General features: G+C 38.1%; 1 protein-coding gene and 1 long non-coding RNA gene across 2 annotated transcripts in view; one reads left to right on the top strand and one right to left on the bottom strand.

Annotated features, from left to right (window-relative positions):
* rem2 (RAS (RAD and GEM)-like GTP binding 2) overlaps window positions 1-13,810 on the top strand; it is a 60,652-nt gene extending 46,842 nt beyond the window's left edge. Inside the window, exon 5 of the mRNA XM_024273394.2 lies at window positions 10,926-13,810. Coding sequence (XP_024129162.1) covers window positions 10,926-11,248 — 323 coding nt within the window. The 3' untranslated portion in view covers window positions 11,249-13,810. The remainder of the gene's footprint in view (window positions 1-10,925) is intronic.
* Window positions 10,500-17,091, bottom strand: LOC118599938. Its single transcript, XR_004949471.1, has 2 exons — window positions 16,230-17,091; window positions 10,500-11,259 (listed from the first exon to the last, which is right to left on the bottom strand). It is a non-coding gene; the product is annotated as an uncharacterized LOC118599938 (long non-coding RNA).
* Between the last annotated feature and the right edge of the window lie 2,816 nt (window positions 17,092-19,907).

Below are 19,907 nucleotides of genomic sequence, written 5' to 3'. Positions count from 1 at the left end.
AGAGGTTAGTTTGATTTAGCAACAGCGGGGTTGAAGGAACCCCAGGTTTCTGCATAAATGACGCAAGATAAGAGGCAGACACACACACACAAAAGTTTAGAGCACTCTTTGTCTCTTTGTGCAGATTTCTTTGTAAGCAGCTTTCACATGGAAGAATCTTGAATGGAAAATGTCTTGTAATTATAGTTATCTGGTTGATACTGATGTTGTTGCTGGTGTTCATAATGAATAGGAGTGCATGCAAGCTCAAAATGGAAATGTGTAGTTAATATGTGCATTTACTCACACTTTAACATGCCCACGAGCAGCAGTAGTCTGCTTTGCATACCTACTTGTTTGTCCTCTTTGTTTTTGACTCGTCTGCCTTAGGAAGCGCTCTATTGTGGGTTATATTTTTTCAAGTACAATTTAATGAGAAGTATTCATATTTTTCTGTTGCCAACTAAACTATTGGTTTTACTGTGGATTGGTACATCATAATCTTGTTCAGGCCTAAAAACTTGTTCCTGTTGTCTTTAAAAAGAAAATAATGTACTAAATTTACATTTTAAAAATGAACCAAATGACAAATTTGATCTTGAAAAATATGTAACACTGTATTAATGGAAATAGAACTACATTACCCAGCATTCTTTGACTTTCAGCTTCTTTCATAGGACTGGTTTGGAAAAAAGATGAGGGGAAAAGATAATGGAGGCAAAAACTAAAAATAAAACCAAAAAGAATTAGGCTCCACATGTTTTTTATGGTTTATATGGACTGAACAATTCTGATGATCTTTCATCAGAAGATTGTCATCTGCACATCCATGATGACAATATCCAGTTCCACTACATTCCAAAGATGATCTATAGGGTTTAGATCTGGTGACTGTGGGGTCATTTGAGTTCAGTGAAGTCATTATGTTCAAGAAACCAGTCTGAGATGATTCCAGCTTTATGACATGGCTCTTTATCCTGCTGGAAGTGGCATCAGAAGATGGTAGACTGTGGTCATAAAGGGATGGACATGGTCAGTAGCAGTACTCAGGTAGGCTGTTGTGTTGTAATGACGCTCAGTTGGTACTAAGGGGCTCAAAGTGTCCCAAGAAAATATCCCCCACACCATTATTGCACCACCACCAGCCTGAACCATTGATGCAGGATGGATCCATGTGTTCATGTTGTTGACTCTTCCATCCGATTGTTGCAGCAGAAATCGAGACTCATCAGACCGGACAACGTTTTTCCAATCTACTATTGTCCAATTTTGGTGAGTCTAAATTGTAGCTTTAGTTTCCTGTTCTTAGCTGACAGGAATGTCACCCGGTGTGTTCTTCTGCTGCTGTAGTCCATCTGCCTCAAGGTTGGACGCGTTCAGAGATGTTTTCCTGCAGACCTCGGTTGTAACCAATGGTTATTTGAGTTACTGTTGCCTTTCTATCAGCTGGGACTAGTATAGACATTCTCCTCTAACCTCTGGCATCAACAAAGCATTTCCATCTACAGAACTGCCGCTCACTGGATATTTTCTCTTTTTCTGACCATTCTCTGTAAATCCTGGAGATGGTTGTGGGTGAAAATCCCAGTAGATCAGCTGTTTCTAAAACACGGACCAGCCCATCATTCAAAGTTACTTTAATCTCCTTTCTCCCTCATTCTGATGCTCAGTTTGAACTGCAGCAGATCGTCTTGACCATATCTATATGTCTACATGCATTGAGTTGCTGCCATGTGATTGGCTTATTAGAAATTTGTGTTGATGAGCAGTTGGACAGGTGTGCCTAATAAAGTGACCAATGAGAGTATTTTATTTGCAGTATATTTAATAATTTTTGACCTTGACGATGCTCATTATGACTGGTTATCTGCAACTGTTGGTATTTAAATCTGTCATTATAAAACCAGTGGAGTTTTAGAGGTTGAATAATTGACATCCTTTTTGTCGGAACATTCTTTCCTGCTTTAATTAGGAGCTTGCTTAGATTGGCGTGTTGCTACGTTTGTGTGTCAAGCTCTTGGAGTCACTTTGATACGCACAGATCAGTCAAGATGAATCCTCCAGAATCGTCTGAATGTGTATCAGACCTCAAGTGCAGGATAATCTTGTTGAATTTCTATGGAGGGCTGTCAGGCCATCCCATTATCAGGCTCCCAATAAGGATTCAAAAAGAAATGAGTGCAGAGCGCTGTGAAGTGGAGGTGGGACGGCACCGTTTGACCTTGGCCACTATTTGTAATTGGGGCTGGAAAATGAAAACACAGCAGTAATCTGTGCAGTTTCAGTCCGCATGGAAGCGACTCCACAGGGTTTGTGTTTGCTTCGGCTTTCCAAATGTCGCATGTTTGCATTATCTCCCAGTCGCAGGACGATCCTGCACTTCCTATCTTTATGTAGGTTTGTAGTCTGCATTGGGGCATGAGTAACGGCATGCACATAAACACATCAAAGGGGCTAACAGGCACCCCCCTCATCTCCCTTCTATCTTCACCGTGCCTGTTTAAAGCGAGGCCTCTGATAAGAGCTGTGAAAATAAAAGGAGGAAACGGTGAGCGTATTAGAAAGGTTGTCTGTGGGGGAACTCATTTTGAGGCGGTGTGCAAAGTGAGGGTTCTGGGGAGACTGCAGCTTTTTCTGCTGTCCTTGACGGAGCCAAAATAGGCCTCTGAAGCCATCAGAACCAGAACAGTTCTGCACAGCGGAGGAGCTGAGAGTTTTGCCATCAAAAGTGTCACATTTGGAACGTCAATATAAGTTAATAAAACCAATAGATTATATCAAGTGGCCTTTTTGAAGTGCTAATAACCACAGGAGAGAATAGGGATACACTTTCCATCAAAATTTTGACAGGTGCCCTGCTCCTTGAAGTCCCGCCTCCTATCAAAAAAAATAATTTCAACATAAATTTTATTTTACATTTTCTCTACTACTGCCCAGTATTTCAAACGTAGTCCTGCAGGATTAAACCTCCAGGATTTGGATCCTGATCTGAAATGAGGTATTTCGAACCAAACTTGATCCTAAAGTTTGGGATTCAGACATGATGATCCAATCCTGCCTTAAATCTGGATTAGAGTTCTCTGTTAGGCATTTCAAAACTTTGGATTGCATCCTAGATCAGTTTGATCTGGAAAATGAGGAATATTCTGATCCCAGAACAGAGCAAGATCAGAGGCTGATCCTGTCTGTTTCTCCTTTTACTGTTTTTATCCAGTCTCCTAAAAAAAGGGAATTCATCAAAGCCTTACTAAAACTTAATTCTCATCAATCCTAAAATTTGTCATAAACATATTGAAAAACTGAAAAAATATTGTCTCAAATTCTAATTAGGTTTTCATTATTTTAGTTATTTATTTTGCAATAGCAGTAGTTTACTCTCTTTCTACCAGCCAGCAAGGCCAAGTGGACCCCATATGGTTTAAAAGGGGCAGAAAATGTGGAGCCCAAATGGATTTGTCCGCTGTTTCTGTTGTAGCCCCACCTTTGTTTGCCCACATTGGTTCTGCCACTCAGGGACTGGCCGCCTGGGCAGCAACCCTGCTAGCTCTGTCGGTTCCTGGGCAGCAGAGCTCACTATGCTGTCCACCGGGCAGCTGGATAGTGTTGCGAGCCAGATCACTGAGTGTCCACTTAAGCCAATATGGGCAAACACCCGCGGGGCCACCACAGAAACTGGGGACAAACTCATTTCGGGCCCCTTTCAAACCATATGGCGTCTACTTGGCCTTCTTGGCTGGGTAGCCATCTAGCTAATCAGACAGCTAGTTAGCTAGCAATCTGTCTAGCTAGCTATCTATTGGCATAGAGTAGACACAGAAATGGACACAGCATGTCACCCATAGAAAATGCTTTACCTCCTGCTCCAGCAAAATTAAGCCAATTCCATTTTTTTCTGCAATACGGGCACCGCCATGTTGGAGCCAGTTGACAGTGATTGGTCCAAGTCGGTCTGAGTCACGTTTCTAGGGCAACTACTGGCACCAATCATGATCAAGTTTCTTCAAAGACTACACTCCTTCCACCAAAACCAGCTCGGGAGAATCTGTCAATCAATCGTTGGAGGAGGGGCCAGTGGGCACCACATGCTTTTACTGAGGCATCTGATTGGCCAGTTTAGAACTTGAATAAATTGTGATAAATTTTATATATATATATATAATAGGACTAGCAAGAAGATTTTAAGAAAATGTGTCAGAGTAACAATGGTTATTCTGACAAATAGAATGACTGAGTAACAACGGTCTCTTTCTCAATAGAACTCAATGGGATAAGGGCTAGTTAGCCAGCTAAATACTATCTTTTTCAAACCACATTTTTTCATCTGCACCTGAAGAAACGCAATTTTGAGCTTAATTTTCTTTAGATGCTCTCCATCATCAGAAAAATGCTACAAGAACATGTTAAAACACCAAAAACACAACTTTCAGCATTTTTTAAATTATCTTTTGCTTAAAACTTTTGTTTGATTTGGAAAATTAGCTTTTGTTTCTTTCTTTTTTGTCTCCTAAAGCATCACAATATTTGCAGATTATACATTTTTAATACCATCATACTTTTAAAATAAAAAAAAAACATAGGGTGAAGCTGGGATCAAAGGATGTGACTTTTGTTTAGCTCCAATTTGCTTGATATGATTGAAAGGACAAAGGATTGGAGGAGGTAGAGGATGAATCCTGATAGTTGCCTCCACTCAGCATATTCCCCTTCTATAAATAAGCAGCGCAGGGACATCGGTGTGGTCAGCGATATTAAAATGCCTCATTCCCGGTCGTGGGTCGTCTGACAAGAACGTTGGGATGCGAAGACCACATTTCTCCCTCCTGATACGCCAGCCTGACAGACGGCGCTGACTGGAATGACCGGCCCCACTGACATCCTCCACGAAGAAGCTGCGGATGGGAATGCTGAAGTCGTAAAAGCTATTTATAGCGTGTACAGTGACACTTCAATTCTACTATCTCTCACCTTCCCTGTCTCCCTGCATCTTTTACCACGCGCAGTGGAACTCGTGCTGTCGGTCTGCAGCGCGTTCATCATTTAGTGGGGTAGGGTGTGGTCCGGGCCTTTGATTGAAATGCACTCTGACTCTGTTTGCAAAGTCTGGGATCCTGATGACTCTCCTTCCTCTGTCTGGCTGTCTCTTTTCGTCTCATTCCTCTCCCTTCTTTGACGTCTCTTTTCAGCAGCTTCTCACTTGTCTTATTCATCTCATTCGCATTCCTAAGTCTCGCAGTCTGTCGCTTATTTTTCCCCAATTTAGCATACGTTTGAATCCCACAATCCTCTCCTAATTGAAGCTCTTTCCTCGTTTCTTGTAGGACCTTCTTGTTTCCTCCTTCTCTGTCTGTCTCGTCTTATCATTTTTTTCTTCTTCCTGTTTCCTTTTACTGGAACTTGATCTATTGTGTGTCTTCTGCTCACACTTTCTACTTTAAATAGGTTAAAGTGATAATTATTTACTGCAACGAGGACAGTTTGTCATGTCACCGAAAAAAAATTTTGAAGCCGATTTCAAAAACGCACTTTCTGATATACAAGATAAACTAACTCAGATACAATGATCTTTAATAACCTGAATCTACGATTGTAGAGTATAAATATTTAATATTCATGTAGAGAAAATTGTATGATTGGAATATATAAGTCCGCTTCCTTCCACTGCCTTTCAAGCGATCTACTTGTGATTTAATATGTGATATGTTATTTCATGTATTATTATTATTACTTAATTGCTTGAAATAAACCATTACCAAGCTATTTAATAATATACAGCCTCTGTTTAAAGGTGCTGAAATGTTAAGATGTCGACAAAAGCTCTGTGTCATGTAAAAAACTGATTTCACATTTCTATTTACACTTTGTGTTTTATTCATGTGTCAATTTATGTCTCTTTTTGTTGGGTGCAGGAGATCAAGAGCGTTTAGGGGATTCTCTATGTTTCATCATTCTATTCTGAACCTGTAAAGTGCTTTGTGTCACTACTACATGCTTTATAAATACAATTTGAATTTGTAAAATAAAAGTTTTACTTAATCAAGTCAATTCTGGGTCACTTCTAAATGAGGATCCAGGTTTACCTGCAAGCATTGACTGTATATGAGAACTGGACTGAGTAAGTGTGACGTCATCCATAGAAAATGGTTTACTTCCGGATACGACAAAATTAAGTCAATTCAGATTTTTTGCGATACATACTGTGCCATTTTGGAACCAAACATCAATTAGCCTGAGTCAGCGTTTCTATGGCAACCACTCTCGCCAATCAGGAATGAGCTTGTTGGAAGTCCACACCGCTTCAAATTGATATCGTGCTCAGGAGAATCTGTTAATCAAATGTTTTGAACGTTTGACTTGAGACCACCTACTTTCATTGAGGCATCTGATTGGCCAGTTTGTACGAATAACTTGCACAACAGCAAAATATCATGAAAAAGAATTCTGATTAGCAAGAACATGTTTTAAAAAAAGGTAGTAGTGCTAGAATGGATATTATGACAAATATATTGACTAAGTAATAGCTTTTCATTTCTCAGCAGAAGTCAATCAGATTTTGGCTTCTTGAAGCCAGAGGATACTTCCTGTTTGGAACGCAAGGGGGGAGGGGTCACTCTGTCCAGTTCTCATACACAGTCAATGCACGCAAGTGAACTCTAAAGTGTAATTCACCACAGTGCTGCAAACAAATTGTCCAGCTGACCAAAGAGCTGTGATAAATAAAAAAAAAAATCACACAAATGCCAGATAGCTTAAAAATAAAAGACAAACATCTCACTGAGTGTTTAAAGAAGTCTGAATCATGAAAAGGTCACACTTGAATACATAAAAAAAGAAGTGAAGACACTGCTCTATATATCGTATATATCATATGATAAGTCACTCCGGAGTATAGGTCGCAGACGCAAAAAAAAGCATTATAAGGAATGTTAAATGTTGCATTGGAGTTTAAGTTGCACTTTTGGAAAAATATTTTTAACGAAATACATGAACAGCATGTACATACAGAAGCGGACATTTGAAAGGCAAATTAACATTAAACATTAAATAACTAACTTCTTCATCACCTGTGTCACTTTGAAACAACTCAGCTGGGGCAGACACTTCTTTTTCTGCGTTACTTTCATACTGATATAGTGCCCTCTAGTGGTTATTAGTGGAAAAATAACAAACACATGACCGTATTTATTTTAAATAGTGGTGTAGGGAAAAATCGATTCAGTGATGTATCGCAATATTTCATTTGCCGATACTTTTAAGATGTTGAAAGGGTATATTGAACCAATTATTTATGAGCAAATGTAGTTGCAGTGCTTAATCTTGGGATCATTAAATACAATTCATTTTACCATTTTACTAACATGAAAGCTGTATTAAGATTCATGTAGAGTTTTTTTCTGTCATACTCTTGAAAAAATTGTGACGAAGTGTTCTGGTTGGGTCCTGATATATTGTGATATGTGTCGTGAGTCGTGTATCGCAATATCGTGTATCGCAATATTGCCAATGCACACCCCTGATTTTATCACATATACGTTGCTATGAAATGAAAAAAAAAAACAATGAAAAAAATGTGACTTATAGTCTGAAGAATACAGTAGTAATACAGTAATGGGATCCACTTCTTTTTCAGATTGTTTTCCCTCGTGTTTATTTTAGAAAACACAGTCCCATCAGCAGCTGCTGTTTGACCTGATATTGAGAGTTCACCATGAAATCAAACGCTACTAAAGAACATAATGAATTTCCTTAGCATTTCATTCTCAAATAAATTAATACATTTTGACACTTCTCAGTGCAAAAATGTCTTTATTTTGTAATTCCAAAAAAATTATTTACCTTTTGCTAAGATATAAAAACAAGTTAAGAGGAAAAAAAAATTTCCTAAGCAAAAATACATGTTTAAAATGAACACCTAACTTGCCTGAATTGAGATGTAAACAATTTACGTGAAAGTAATCACATTCAAAACCATCTTTCAGTAAACAAAAGCATGAAAAAGTAGACGATTATTAACAAAATATTACTCTATTTGAAGCACATTCAATTTAAATAGTTTTTTTTGTCTTTATTCCTAATCCTTTTTTCTCTTGGACTCATTTCTTTTGCCTTTTGTCCCTTTCTTTTTTCTTTATCACGGTAAACAGATTATTATCTCACTTTACGGATTTACACACGATTCATTTGTCTGCTGCTAGTTTCCTGCCAGTCTGGCGGTACTATTTTCCAAAAAAAAAAAAAAAAAAAAGAAACCAATAATACTGTAGGATTCAAATATGTTTGCTCAGTGGAAAGCAGCAGTAAAATAAAAAGCTGAAGTGCTGCTTGAAGACCGGCATTTGAGCTGACAATAATATTGATTTGTTTCAGGATTATCTGTATCTGCCCAGCTTTCCTTATCAGTCTGGCTTGTTTAACCAGGCGCAAACAGCCTCTTTTAGCCGGGATACGGAGCTTTGTCAACATGTGCAGTCACCTGTCTTCATCCGCGAGACCGATATCCCCATATGAGCCGCAGCAAATACAGCCGGCCTTATATAACGCAGTTACAGGCATCATTAACCCCAACCAGGCGTGACTGAACCTCTCTGTGGTTTGAGATTCACTTGGGACTGTAGATATATTTCCCAAATGCATCTGTTTGCCAGTTGGTGTCTTTGATCTTTTAGAAAGAGCAAGAAAATAAAAGTTATTGAAAGTGCAACAGTTTTACTTTTAAACAGTATTTTTGTCAAACTTTTCGATTGCTTGAGACTGGAATGTTTTAAAGATGTTCAGGGCTGGGCAATATGACCTTAAAATAAAATCTCTGATTTTGCTCACAAAAATTTATTTTTCTGTTTTTTTTTCAAAATCTCTTTACTTTCCTAAAGAAAAAATACAAATGATAGATTATATATACATTTACATTTTTTTAAATTGACCTAAATTCAAGGTGCAACTAAATAAAAGCAGTACAAATACTTGTAAAACAACATTGTTTTGTGCACTGCTGCTAGCTTGAACTAGCCATAGCTTAAGATAGCTAGTTTGGTAGCAACAGCAATAACAGATTTAGCAGATTTTGGACTAGCTAGCTATCTTGACTAGTAGCTTAAGCTAGCAAGCTAGCAACAGCCTTCAACAGATTTTGCAGCTTGTGGTTTGTTGATCTGAAGTCACAAAATTGAGCCAGGTATATAATAATTGAGAAACTGCTCCTTTTTTGAGTAAAAGCTCCCCTTTGCTAGTTGCCATTTTAATGTCTAAAAAAGAAACGTGCGGGCTAACCTTACTCTGGACAACAGAATCCTAAAGCTGTGTTCACGCTGAACGTGATTCATGCGTTGAGTTTCAATGTTAAGTCAATGTACAGACGTGAGGTTCTGAGGCGCGATTTTAGCGTCAGTCCGACAGCAGTGCATTTTGAGCGTTGTTTCAGATGTGGCGGCCAATCTATCTACTGATGTTGTTATTTTGAGAGGTACACAGCGCTTTGTCAAAATGTTTGGTTGGGTGTTATTGTACACTAACATGTAGTGTGGTCGGAAAGTTTTTTTTTTTTCTTTACATTACTAACAATGTTAGGAGTTAGCATAGTTACAGTAATGTTTGCTACTTCGCCGCAAAAAAAGTTGATTGCTATAATAAATATGCTAACATGGCTAACGTGTAGCGGTTTGGGTTTTTTTGCAAACAAGGTTGGGAGTTACAGGTGTTGTGAATATGCTAGCAATGCTAAAGCTTCGAAAGTGACTAATGTTTAGCATTTTTCAACAAGTTCTAAAATGACTCTGAATGCAGCTAATAAAGTCTGACTGACAGACTCTTTTGTCTCACTTAATGTGGCCTATAGTTTGGTTTTGCCTTATATATAATATAAATCAAAAATAGGCTATTCATTGATGGTGCGCCTTATAATCCGTGCACCTTATTTCTTCACAGTGTTGTAAATCTGTTGAATGGGAATTTTTTTTAAAAAAGGAGCAAAGTGAAAGTCTGGTTTTACTTCTTCTTACTTTTTTTGAGGATGTGTAAAGTATCAAACACAGACAATTAAACTATGTGTAGCATATGCACACACACATCTACAGATATACACATAAACACGAATAAGAGCTCAAAAAGGGAAAATGTATTTATTCTAAACCCTTACACATTCATAACTAAATATTCTATATTCCTGGTGTCTTATTCATGTGTAAAATTTTCATTTTCATTGATGTTTTTCTCTTTATGCAACTTTTTTTGTCTTTTTGTGGTGCCATAACAAATGAATTTATCCTCTGTGATTTGAATAAAGTTCAATTCAATTCAAAATCAATTTATTTGACATCACAACTATTCTCCAATGTCTACTACTCATCCACAACAATTAGAACAATCAATAATACAATGCAATACAATAATATTTTATTAATCGTGAAGGAAATTCATTGGTTTTCAGTACAACACAACAAGACAGACAACAGAAATACAGACAACAAAAATAAAGCCCTCCTTAATACATCCCAACAATCCATATCAAAATCACACAAAATCACTAATTTAATGTTAGTAGTCTTTATTATTCAAAAAAATAATTCATGAGAATAAAGATGTGTTCATTAGATGTGTTCTGAATAATTAAATTGCTTTTATTTTGGCTTACTCTATTTAAAAGCCTAAACTGGTCCATGGATGTCTGTGGTGTCGTTTGTTCCGTCTGCCAAAGCGAATGTAACAGACAGGGGTAGCATCCCTACAGTGAAAAGCTGTAGACTGACTCAATTTTTCTCAATTTGCCATGACAAGATTGACACTTACGATGCAAATCGAGTCCCCCAACAGCAGCCGCTTTATGTAATGGTGGCACACATCACCCAGCAGCTGGGTTGTTCCGCTTCTGCCAAGACAGAATGTAAAGCTGCCGCGCCGGCGTGGCATCTGCAGCTGCCTCCTCATTTCACTAAGTTTATATCCTCTCTCAACAGAGGCCCAGTCCAGCGCCATGATGTTCGACTGCGTCTACCTGGAGCTCTCGGCTTCTTTGGACCACGGCACCAACGAGCTGCTGGAGGCGGCGGTGCGGACGGCCAGAGGGGACTGTGTGGGTCCCGGTTGGATGGACGGCGACCCGGGAGCTGGACGCAGAGAGAGTCTGACGAGCCGGGCCAAGCGCTTCCTGGCCGGCCTGGTGCCCCGATCGTACGGCCGGGACCGCGATCGGGGCCGCTACAGGGAAATGAGCCGGCACCGGGGAAGCAAGATCTTCCGTCAGAAATCCCGCTCCTGCCACGACCTCAGCGCACTGTGACACACTCACAACTGCATTCACAGGGGAAATACAAAAACACAACACACACCCTCCATATGAACACACAAAAACTCACACACGACAGGAATAACAGAGATGGAGATACAATGGACATGGTGTGCATGATGGTAAAAGAAACTTTGATGAGATATTTGAAGGTCAAGAGAAGAAAAAAAAGGGAGATATGGAAGCGCCGGGATCAGCGAGGCAATTTCCAGACCCAGACATAGGAGCGGATAAGAAGCCTGATTGGCCGCTCCAGCTTGGCTGAATCACTCATTACTCCTAGAGATGGGCCGAAAGAAAATCATCAAGGTACCGATTTAATACCTAACTGGAGGGACGATGAAGTCACCCAAACAAATACTGAAACACACATCCACGTAGCACGCACGAAGAACTTAGAGACTGATAGCAATTTAATGTATTCTAGACCTTGTTTTATAGCATGCGTAGTAGACGATCTAAAACCCTGTAGGTTTTTACAGTCACATGACCCTTGATTTACAGTACCTCAGTGGCCGATAGCAAATGCAAAGTCTTGCTAGTGTTATGAGTAATGTCATAACAAAAGGCAAGACTGTTTATTTTTAAAATGTCCGTTTATGTCCCACACTGCTTGATAATGCCATACAGTATGTTCATCTGCAACTTTTATAAAAGGTTAACCTTTATATTGTGTTCGGGTCCAAACTGACCCATTTTGGGTCAGTTTGGACCCGAACACAGTAAGAGTATAGAATGTTCATTTGCGACTTTTATAGAAGGGTAACCCTTATATTGTGTTCAGGTCAAAATCGATCAGTTTCAGGTTGATTTTGACCCAAACACAATATTGTTTTCAGCTCTAAATGGACTAATTTTGTGTTAGTTTTGGCCATAACACAATATAATTACTGTATGTTCATATGTGACTTTTATATAAGATCAATCCTTTTATTGTGTTCAGGTCCAAATTGACCCATTTTTGGTCAGTTTGGACCCAAACACATTATGAGTCCAGTATGTGAGTACAGTATGGCTATGTCCGAGTTTTATAAAAGATTAACCCTTAAATTGTGTTCGGTTTTAAATTAATCAGTTTTGGGTAAATTTTTTTCCAAACACAATATTGTGTTCAGGTCCAAATTGACCCATTTTAGGTTGATTTTGACCCAAAAACGTTGTGAGTACAGTATGCGAGTACAGTATGTGAGTACAGTATGTTCATCCGCGACTTTTATGGAAGGTTAACCATTATATTGTGTTAAGGTCGAAATTGACCCTTTTCGGGTCAATTTTGATACCAACAGAATATTGTGTTTAGGTCCAAATTGACCCGTTTCGGGTTGATTTTGATCCAAACACAATATTATGGTCGGGTCCGAATTGACCCGGTTCAGGTTGATTTTGATCCAGATACAATATTGTGTTCGGGTCCAAATTGACCCGTTTCAGGTTGATTTTGATCCAAACACAATATTATGGTCGGGTCCAAATTGACCCGTTTCAGGTTGATTTTGATCCCAACACAATATTATGGTCGGGTCCAAATTGACCCATTTCAGGTTGATTTTGATCCAAACACAATATTGTGTTGGGGTCTGAATTGACCCAGTCAGTTTTGACCCAAACATAGTATGAAAACAGTATGTTCATCTGTGTCTTTTATAGAAGATTAATTCTTATATTTTTCGGGTCTAAATTGACCCATTTTGGCCAAACACAATATGAGTACAGCACATGAGTACAGTATGTTCATCTGCAGCTTCTATAGAAGGTAACCTTTATAGTGTTTGGGTCCAAATGGATCAGTTTTGACCCAAACACAGTATGAGTACAGTTTGTGAGAACAGTATGTTGATCTGCGACTTTTACAGAAGGTTAACCGTTGAATTGTTTTTGGGTCCAAATTGACCCATTTTGGGTCGGTTTTGACTAAAAGGGGTCAACCGAACACAGCATGAGTACAGTTTGTTCATTTGACTTTTACATAAGATTAAACCCAAACGGGTCAATTTGGACCCAAACACAACATTTTGTGTTGACACGTTTCGGGTCAATTTTGACCCGAGCCCAATATAAGGGTTAAGTCATCACCCAAGCCATATTTTTTTGCTGATTGCACCACAAGCAATCAGCAGAGTGAACCCTTTACTTCAGATGGACGGAAAACAGGATGAAGGGAGATGATATCAGAGACTGAACTCCCTTTTTTTTTCAAATGAAACCGGGTCATGATGACCCTCTCCAGGTACGGGAGGACAACCAGGAAAAAAAACCCTATCTACCTGTGGCTGCTTGGTCTTCTTTCGTTTTGTTTTGCGTGTTTTCCCTAAATTCTCAGACTTTTTATCGTGTGGGAGGGCTGGTCTGACATGTGACCATGAAGAAGGACGTTCTGGAACTGTTTCCTTTATGTCATGGAGCGCGCCGCCACATCCACATCCTGACTGGATCGTCACTGTCTGCACTCTCTTCTTCACCACTGAGAATAAATGCATTTTTGTTTGGCATCTCTACAAGACTGTCGTCATCTCTTTTGTTTGTGAACAGGATTAAAGGATGGCGTGAGAAACATTAGATGACTCATACTTTGTGGAGACAATTGAGGCTGATTTGTTACCGTTATGTTGATTGTACATTTTAAAACTCAATACTGAGTCATTTATTTCAGTTCACTCACCTGGATTCATCATTTGGAAATAGATTCTTTTCTTTTGCATTTGTCATTTGAATGTCTTCAATCCCCAAAATCCTCCTGACACTTGACACTCCTCATATTCCACAACCTCAAACTATTCACTTCTACTAGGACCAATTTGAGACTTACAGTATTTCAGGCTAAACTTTAACATTGGAAATGTAATCAACAAATCCAACAACTTTTTTGTGAAAATGGTTCTTGATTGCAGACGTCAATCAGTGCCAAATGAATCCTATTTGTATGCACACAATTATCCCTCCAGCTGAATCACTTCACTTTCCTTTGCTTTTCAGAGGCTTTCCTATGGCGTTAAGATGACGTGGCTTTGAAACTGAAACTTGATATTGAAGATAAAAGATTTGAAAAAAAAATACTTAAAAAAATTACCTAAAAAAATCAAAAGTCAAACTTTGAATTTTTAGACAAATATTTTTTCTCTTTTTACACTTTTTTATACCATGTCTGTTTTCTCTTTTACTGTTGATGTCAAAGAGCTGGAGGGGCGGAGTCTGAGGGGCGGAACTAAAGATTGCTTTTTAATAGACGGCTCATTTTGTTTGTGGATCTGCTGTGTTGTCCACAAAGAAATGAGAGAAAATGGACAAGGAAAAAATATAATAGGGTAAAAAAGGAGGCTTATTTTTTGCGTGCATTTTAGAGCAAAGTATGAAACTTGGCAATAAAGATATAAGATTTGCAAAAGTAGTGACATGACTTTCAGTTTAAACATTTAATAAAGTGAAAATACCTTTCAAGTCAAACTTGTTTTGCATTTACTTTTCTCTTTTTACACTTTTTTTTTTACCATGTCCACTTTCTCTCGAATCTTTTACTTTTAATGAAAAAGCTGGCACCTGTTACAAAGGGGCGGAGTCTGGGGGCGGAGCTTCAGATTGCTCATATATAGAGAGCACATCTCAGTTGTAAAAGGATCTGCTTAGTTTTCAAGAAATTCTTTGGCATTGAAAGCAATAGAATCGAGAAAAAATTAGATAAACTGGCGTAAAAAAATTGTAAAAAGACAAAAGTTTTTAAAAAGGAGGAGTTTATTTTTAGCGAATATTTTAGGAAAGAAAGTATGGCGTTATAGGACTAGAAAGAAAACTTTGAAAAAATAATGACAAGACTTAAATTTTAAACCACAAGTCAAACTTTTTTGTCATTTTTATTTGATTGCTTTTCTGTTTTTACGTTTTTTTTAACAATATTTTATCAATGTTATCAATATTTAACAATGTCGATTCTTTTACTTTGAGTGCCATCGCATCTGTGGAAAACTCTTCCTACAAATGAAATGCGCTGAGAAAGTGTAAGCCATCCGAAGCCCCGCCCTTTAGGCTCCGCCCCTTTACTTGTTGGCAATGAAAGCAAAAAATTGAGAGAAAACAAAATTATCTTTTTAAAAAATCGTAAAAAGAGAAAAGTAATCGACTAAATTTGCAAAATAAGTTTGACTTGAAAGTTATATTAATTTTTGGTTTCAAACAAAAGCACTTTTTTAAATCTTTTATCTTTTAATGCTGGCGCCATATTTTCTATTTCAAAGATCCAGGCAAAGAATAAACACATTTCCGAACACATTTTATAGATCTTGTGTCACACGCGTGTTGAAACTCAGTCTGCCCAAGAGTCGCCCTTTATAATTCATGAGCATTAACAGCATTAATTCAATAAAAACGACACAGGAGACGTGAGCGCTGGAGACATTCTGATGAGTCGAAAACACTTAATTGAAAATTGCCAATAATTGCTGCCCTGCAGTGTAGCAACAGCAGGAGATGAGGCATCAATATATATATATAAATATATATAATTTTTTTTTTTTTCAAAAACGGCCATAAAAAGGTCTGCTAATGGAAGAAGCGCACAGAGCTGTGGAACGATAAAGACAAAATGGACTTTGAAATGAATTTCTGCTAAAAAAACAAAAGTGATACGATCTAGAAAAAAGCCGGCCTCATCTCCAGAGGAAGCCTTTTAAAGATGCTTACCAGAAACGTGCAGCATTGTACTTGAAAGACAAAAACACGACACTGAGCTTTAGGGTATTACCTGCTCCCTCCTGGAGACATTTGGCACAGCTAAAAATAACCTGTTTACCTGCTAAGCCTCCAAAAATAAAGACGGATTCTTTCTGCCCCCTTAACCTAAATTCCACCTTAACTCAACCAGGTGAGGACAACTACATATAGATATAAAAATCAACATATTGAACGCAGAAACGTAACTGAATTTGTATGTTTTTCATAAATTCAAGCATCAAGGGTTAAAAAAAATCCTGTTTTTCTGCCTCACCTTGGCAAACGTGTGGGTCTGAAATCCTGCAGCCCCACGAGATCGCATCAAATAACTGCGAGTACTAATGCGTGTGCATTATCTCTCTGGACTGCATGCATTGGAGGGCTCTGGAGAGGAAGACAAACTGGCAAAGAAAACAGGTTTAAGAGAGAACGAAACGGAGAGATGGGGTTGGAGGAATGCTTTGAGGAGCAACGGTTGCTTGGAAACCGTCGTCAAGGAGACAGCGAGTCCTTTGGCATCTCAGATGTCCTATATTTATGTTGATTTTCACAAGAAAGGATCCTTTTTTTTAAATTACACATTTTTTTCCCACTGTGAGTGTAGAAAGATTGACAACAATCATCAGATCATTCCTTAAAATATTATTCAGCCAGTCTGGCAGAATAGAAGATGGTTTTTCTCACGCTCAAACAGGTCAGTAAACTGTCGGATAACAGCCACTTGACGGCTACACAGACACCTACAGGAGGAGGAGGAGGGAACCGAGAGCGGGGTGGAGGGATTTGTTTCTGTGACGCCCCGTCAGTCTCTCCGGCTGTGACAGATCTACTCCCTGGCTGTGATGTTTTTTTGTTTTTTTGCCACTGACTCATTCTGTGGGCATTTTCTGCGATTCCCAAGCAAAACAATGCTACAGAGGGAGACACGAAACCTTCTGGAATCAATGACACACAATGTTTCTCATTAGCAAATCTTGGAGCATATTTCTCCTATAGGAAGTAGTATTTTTGGGAGGCTCATCATGTTATTACTTTATAATATTTACTTTTTAAATTCCGATCATCTTTTATTTATTTTCAAAGCGTTCCAAGTGATCTTCCAATTATTATTATCCAGTTTTTAGCCAAAATTTAACACTTCCCTCATTTCCCATCATCACTTTGTTACACGCTCTGCTGCTAGCCTACAGCCGGTTAGCTAGCATGTGCACAGGGATGGGTTTGCATGCAAAGAGCTATCATATCAGGCAAGGGGGAAGTTTTGCAAAGCTAACCAACAATTACTCATTAGAGAAGTAAACTTATTTTTTAAAAAGACAATATTTGGGTTAAGGCAGCTTAAAAAGTTAACTTTTTATTAAAAATAATCTGAAGGTTCAGCAGCATTCTCCTGCTAACACGGGTCATCGCTGACCTCAGTGTCACACCTGGATATTCTTTTGTAGTTTCTCATTGGAAAATTTCTACAGTCATCCTGAAGTGCAAATTTTAATAACAAATTACTGAACGCAGAAACCAAAACACAAGATATTGTGTGCACAAGATAGCATTTTGTTACTGTTTTGGGTGCACATGTTGGTGTTTTGTTTGCACAGGTAAGGGTCTTGTGTGCACAAGTTATTGTCAAGTTTAAATTAATATGTTGTGTTAAAGTTAGTATTTTGCACAAATTATGCAAAACTTGTGCACACAAGATATTGTATGCACAAGTTTTGTGTTCACAGGTTAGCGTTTTGTTTGGAGAAGTTACTGTCTTGTGCGCACAAGTTATCAATTTGTGTGCATAAATTAATATCTTGTGAGCCAGAGTTAGCATTTTTTTTGCCAAAATTTGCATTTTGTGTGCACAAATTAGTATCTTGTGTGCACAAGTTATCATTTTGTGCATTTCAGTGTCTTGTGTGCCAAAGTGTGCATTTTGTTTGTCAAAGTTAGCATTTTGTGTCCACAAATAGCATTTTGTGGGCTTAAATTGGCATTTTGTGTGCACAGATTAGAATTTTGTGTGCAATGAAATGCAAAGTGATGCAACTTTTTTTTTTTTGTGCTTCTGCACTTCCCTCTGTCAGTTTGAGAGTTCTCTACCTCCTTTTACTCGACACGTAGCTCCTAGTACATCTAGCTCCTCCTCCTTAACCACTCATTTTCCTCTAACATGGTGCAGGTTATTTCTGAAGCACTCCTTTACTTTACTGTATAAAATAAAAACCTTTGTGACAGCTCTTGCAGAATGTTGCTGCAGCTTTTTTTGCCGTGACCAAAACACTTTTGACCAGCTGCTTCCTTCAGCTGGTGGAAACGCGGCGAAGCTTTGTCTCGTCCTGATAGGTGGCGTTGCTCCGGTGAGCAATGCTCCCAGCTGTTTGTCTTCCAACGTCCACTATTCTGTTTCCTTTCTGGTTATTTTATAAGAACCACACAGGAGGGAATAATTTATCTCTAAAATGTGTCAATTCTATTAAACATTGTGACATTTAATCTAAAAAAGTAATATAAGATTGACAGAAAAATCACAAATCTATATAAAGTGTTAAAGAAAAATAAATTTTCAACAAAATCAAACACATTACTACAATGAAGGTTTGACAATTTAGCATGACAGGAACAGATGAAATGAATGCACAGACAGCGCTCTTTTAATAAAAGAAGCCAATCTGAATCAGGACGTCAGGTACAATAAAAGGCAAACTTGCTGAGCTCCAGCTTTTATTTGACTGGAAGGAAACGACTGTCAGCTTTTGAGGAGCTTTTTTGCTGTTAAAGATGAAAAACCCTCAAAGAAAAACCCAGTTTTTAGCAAAAATATGAATGAATGAACTCCATTACAGCCTCACGTGTGAAGTCAAAGTGTTAACTTGGATTAAATATAATTTGAGGAGTTCATCTTATGAAGAAAAGTTTACTTTAGACATAAGATGAAGAGTTTATCTTTATGTTTAAGACTTGAGATACACGCATTTGAGTCTGGACATGCAGATATCTCAAATATTTGTTAATTAGAAACTACAATGGGCGGGGCTTCAAGCTCCCAGCTCCGCCCCATTCTTCCTCTTGTAGACAAATAGATCGATGTACGTCTTTGTTTTCCTCTTCTGTTAGTATCCAGTAATGTTACGGTGGGTGTGAGGGACTGTAAGCGTGTAAACAGAGATATCAGTTATGGGTGACGGGAAGAGGGGCCCCGCTCCAACAGACCTACCCATAATTCTGGGGTAAATTTCTAATAAACAACACAATTTTTTTTTTTTTTTTTTGGCTAAACCTGCATTTGTAATTTGCCTCTCAGTTGTGTGGGAGCAACCCCACTCCCTCTCCCCGTCACCCATACCTAAGTTCTTTGTTTCTACTCTCTTCTGCTAAATTTGAGTCTTGGTCAAGACTTAAAGTTTGGGACTTCTTAAATGTTAAACATTTTTTTGCTTCAGCACATGAGTTTCTTTATGATTCTGTTCCATTGAGAAACATCAACTATCTGTCATTGTGTCCTCATTAATTGTACACAAGTAACACCAAAACAATCATTTTTAGTATAAATTAAAACTTGATTGTCACCAAATACTGAAACTTTTAGTAAAACTGAAAACTTGTGAGCATCTCTGATTTAAAGTTAATAAATCTATAAAATTCTGACTGTACTTTAGACTAAATTCATTGTATATACATATTTATTCTGAGGTTTTATCCAGTTTCACTCATTCTCTGCATTAGAACTTCACACATTGACTCACATGTTTTAATAACAGAACGATTAGCACCAGAAAAGTGGATTTGTCTTCATGAAATGTGTGAGCGTGAATATTAAACACAACATTTGCACATCATTTCATAGATGAGTAGTACTCTTTCTTTCATAGTTGGCTGCTTTTAAATTACAAAGCTATTTACAATCCTTTTCCAATGAGTGCTTATTCATTTTCAAAGTTTTTGATGCTTGACTGTTATTTAGTTAAAT

The sequence above is a fragment of the Oryzias melastigma genome, linkage group LG17, assembly GCF_002922805.2.
Source record: "Oryzias melastigma strain HK-1 linkage group LG17, ASM292280v2, whole genome shotgun sequence".
NCBI lineage: Eukaryota > Metazoa > Chordata > Actinopteri > Beloniformes > Adrianichthyidae > Oryzias > Oryzias melastigma.
This window is presented reverse-complemented; position numbering and strand designations above follow the sequence as displayed.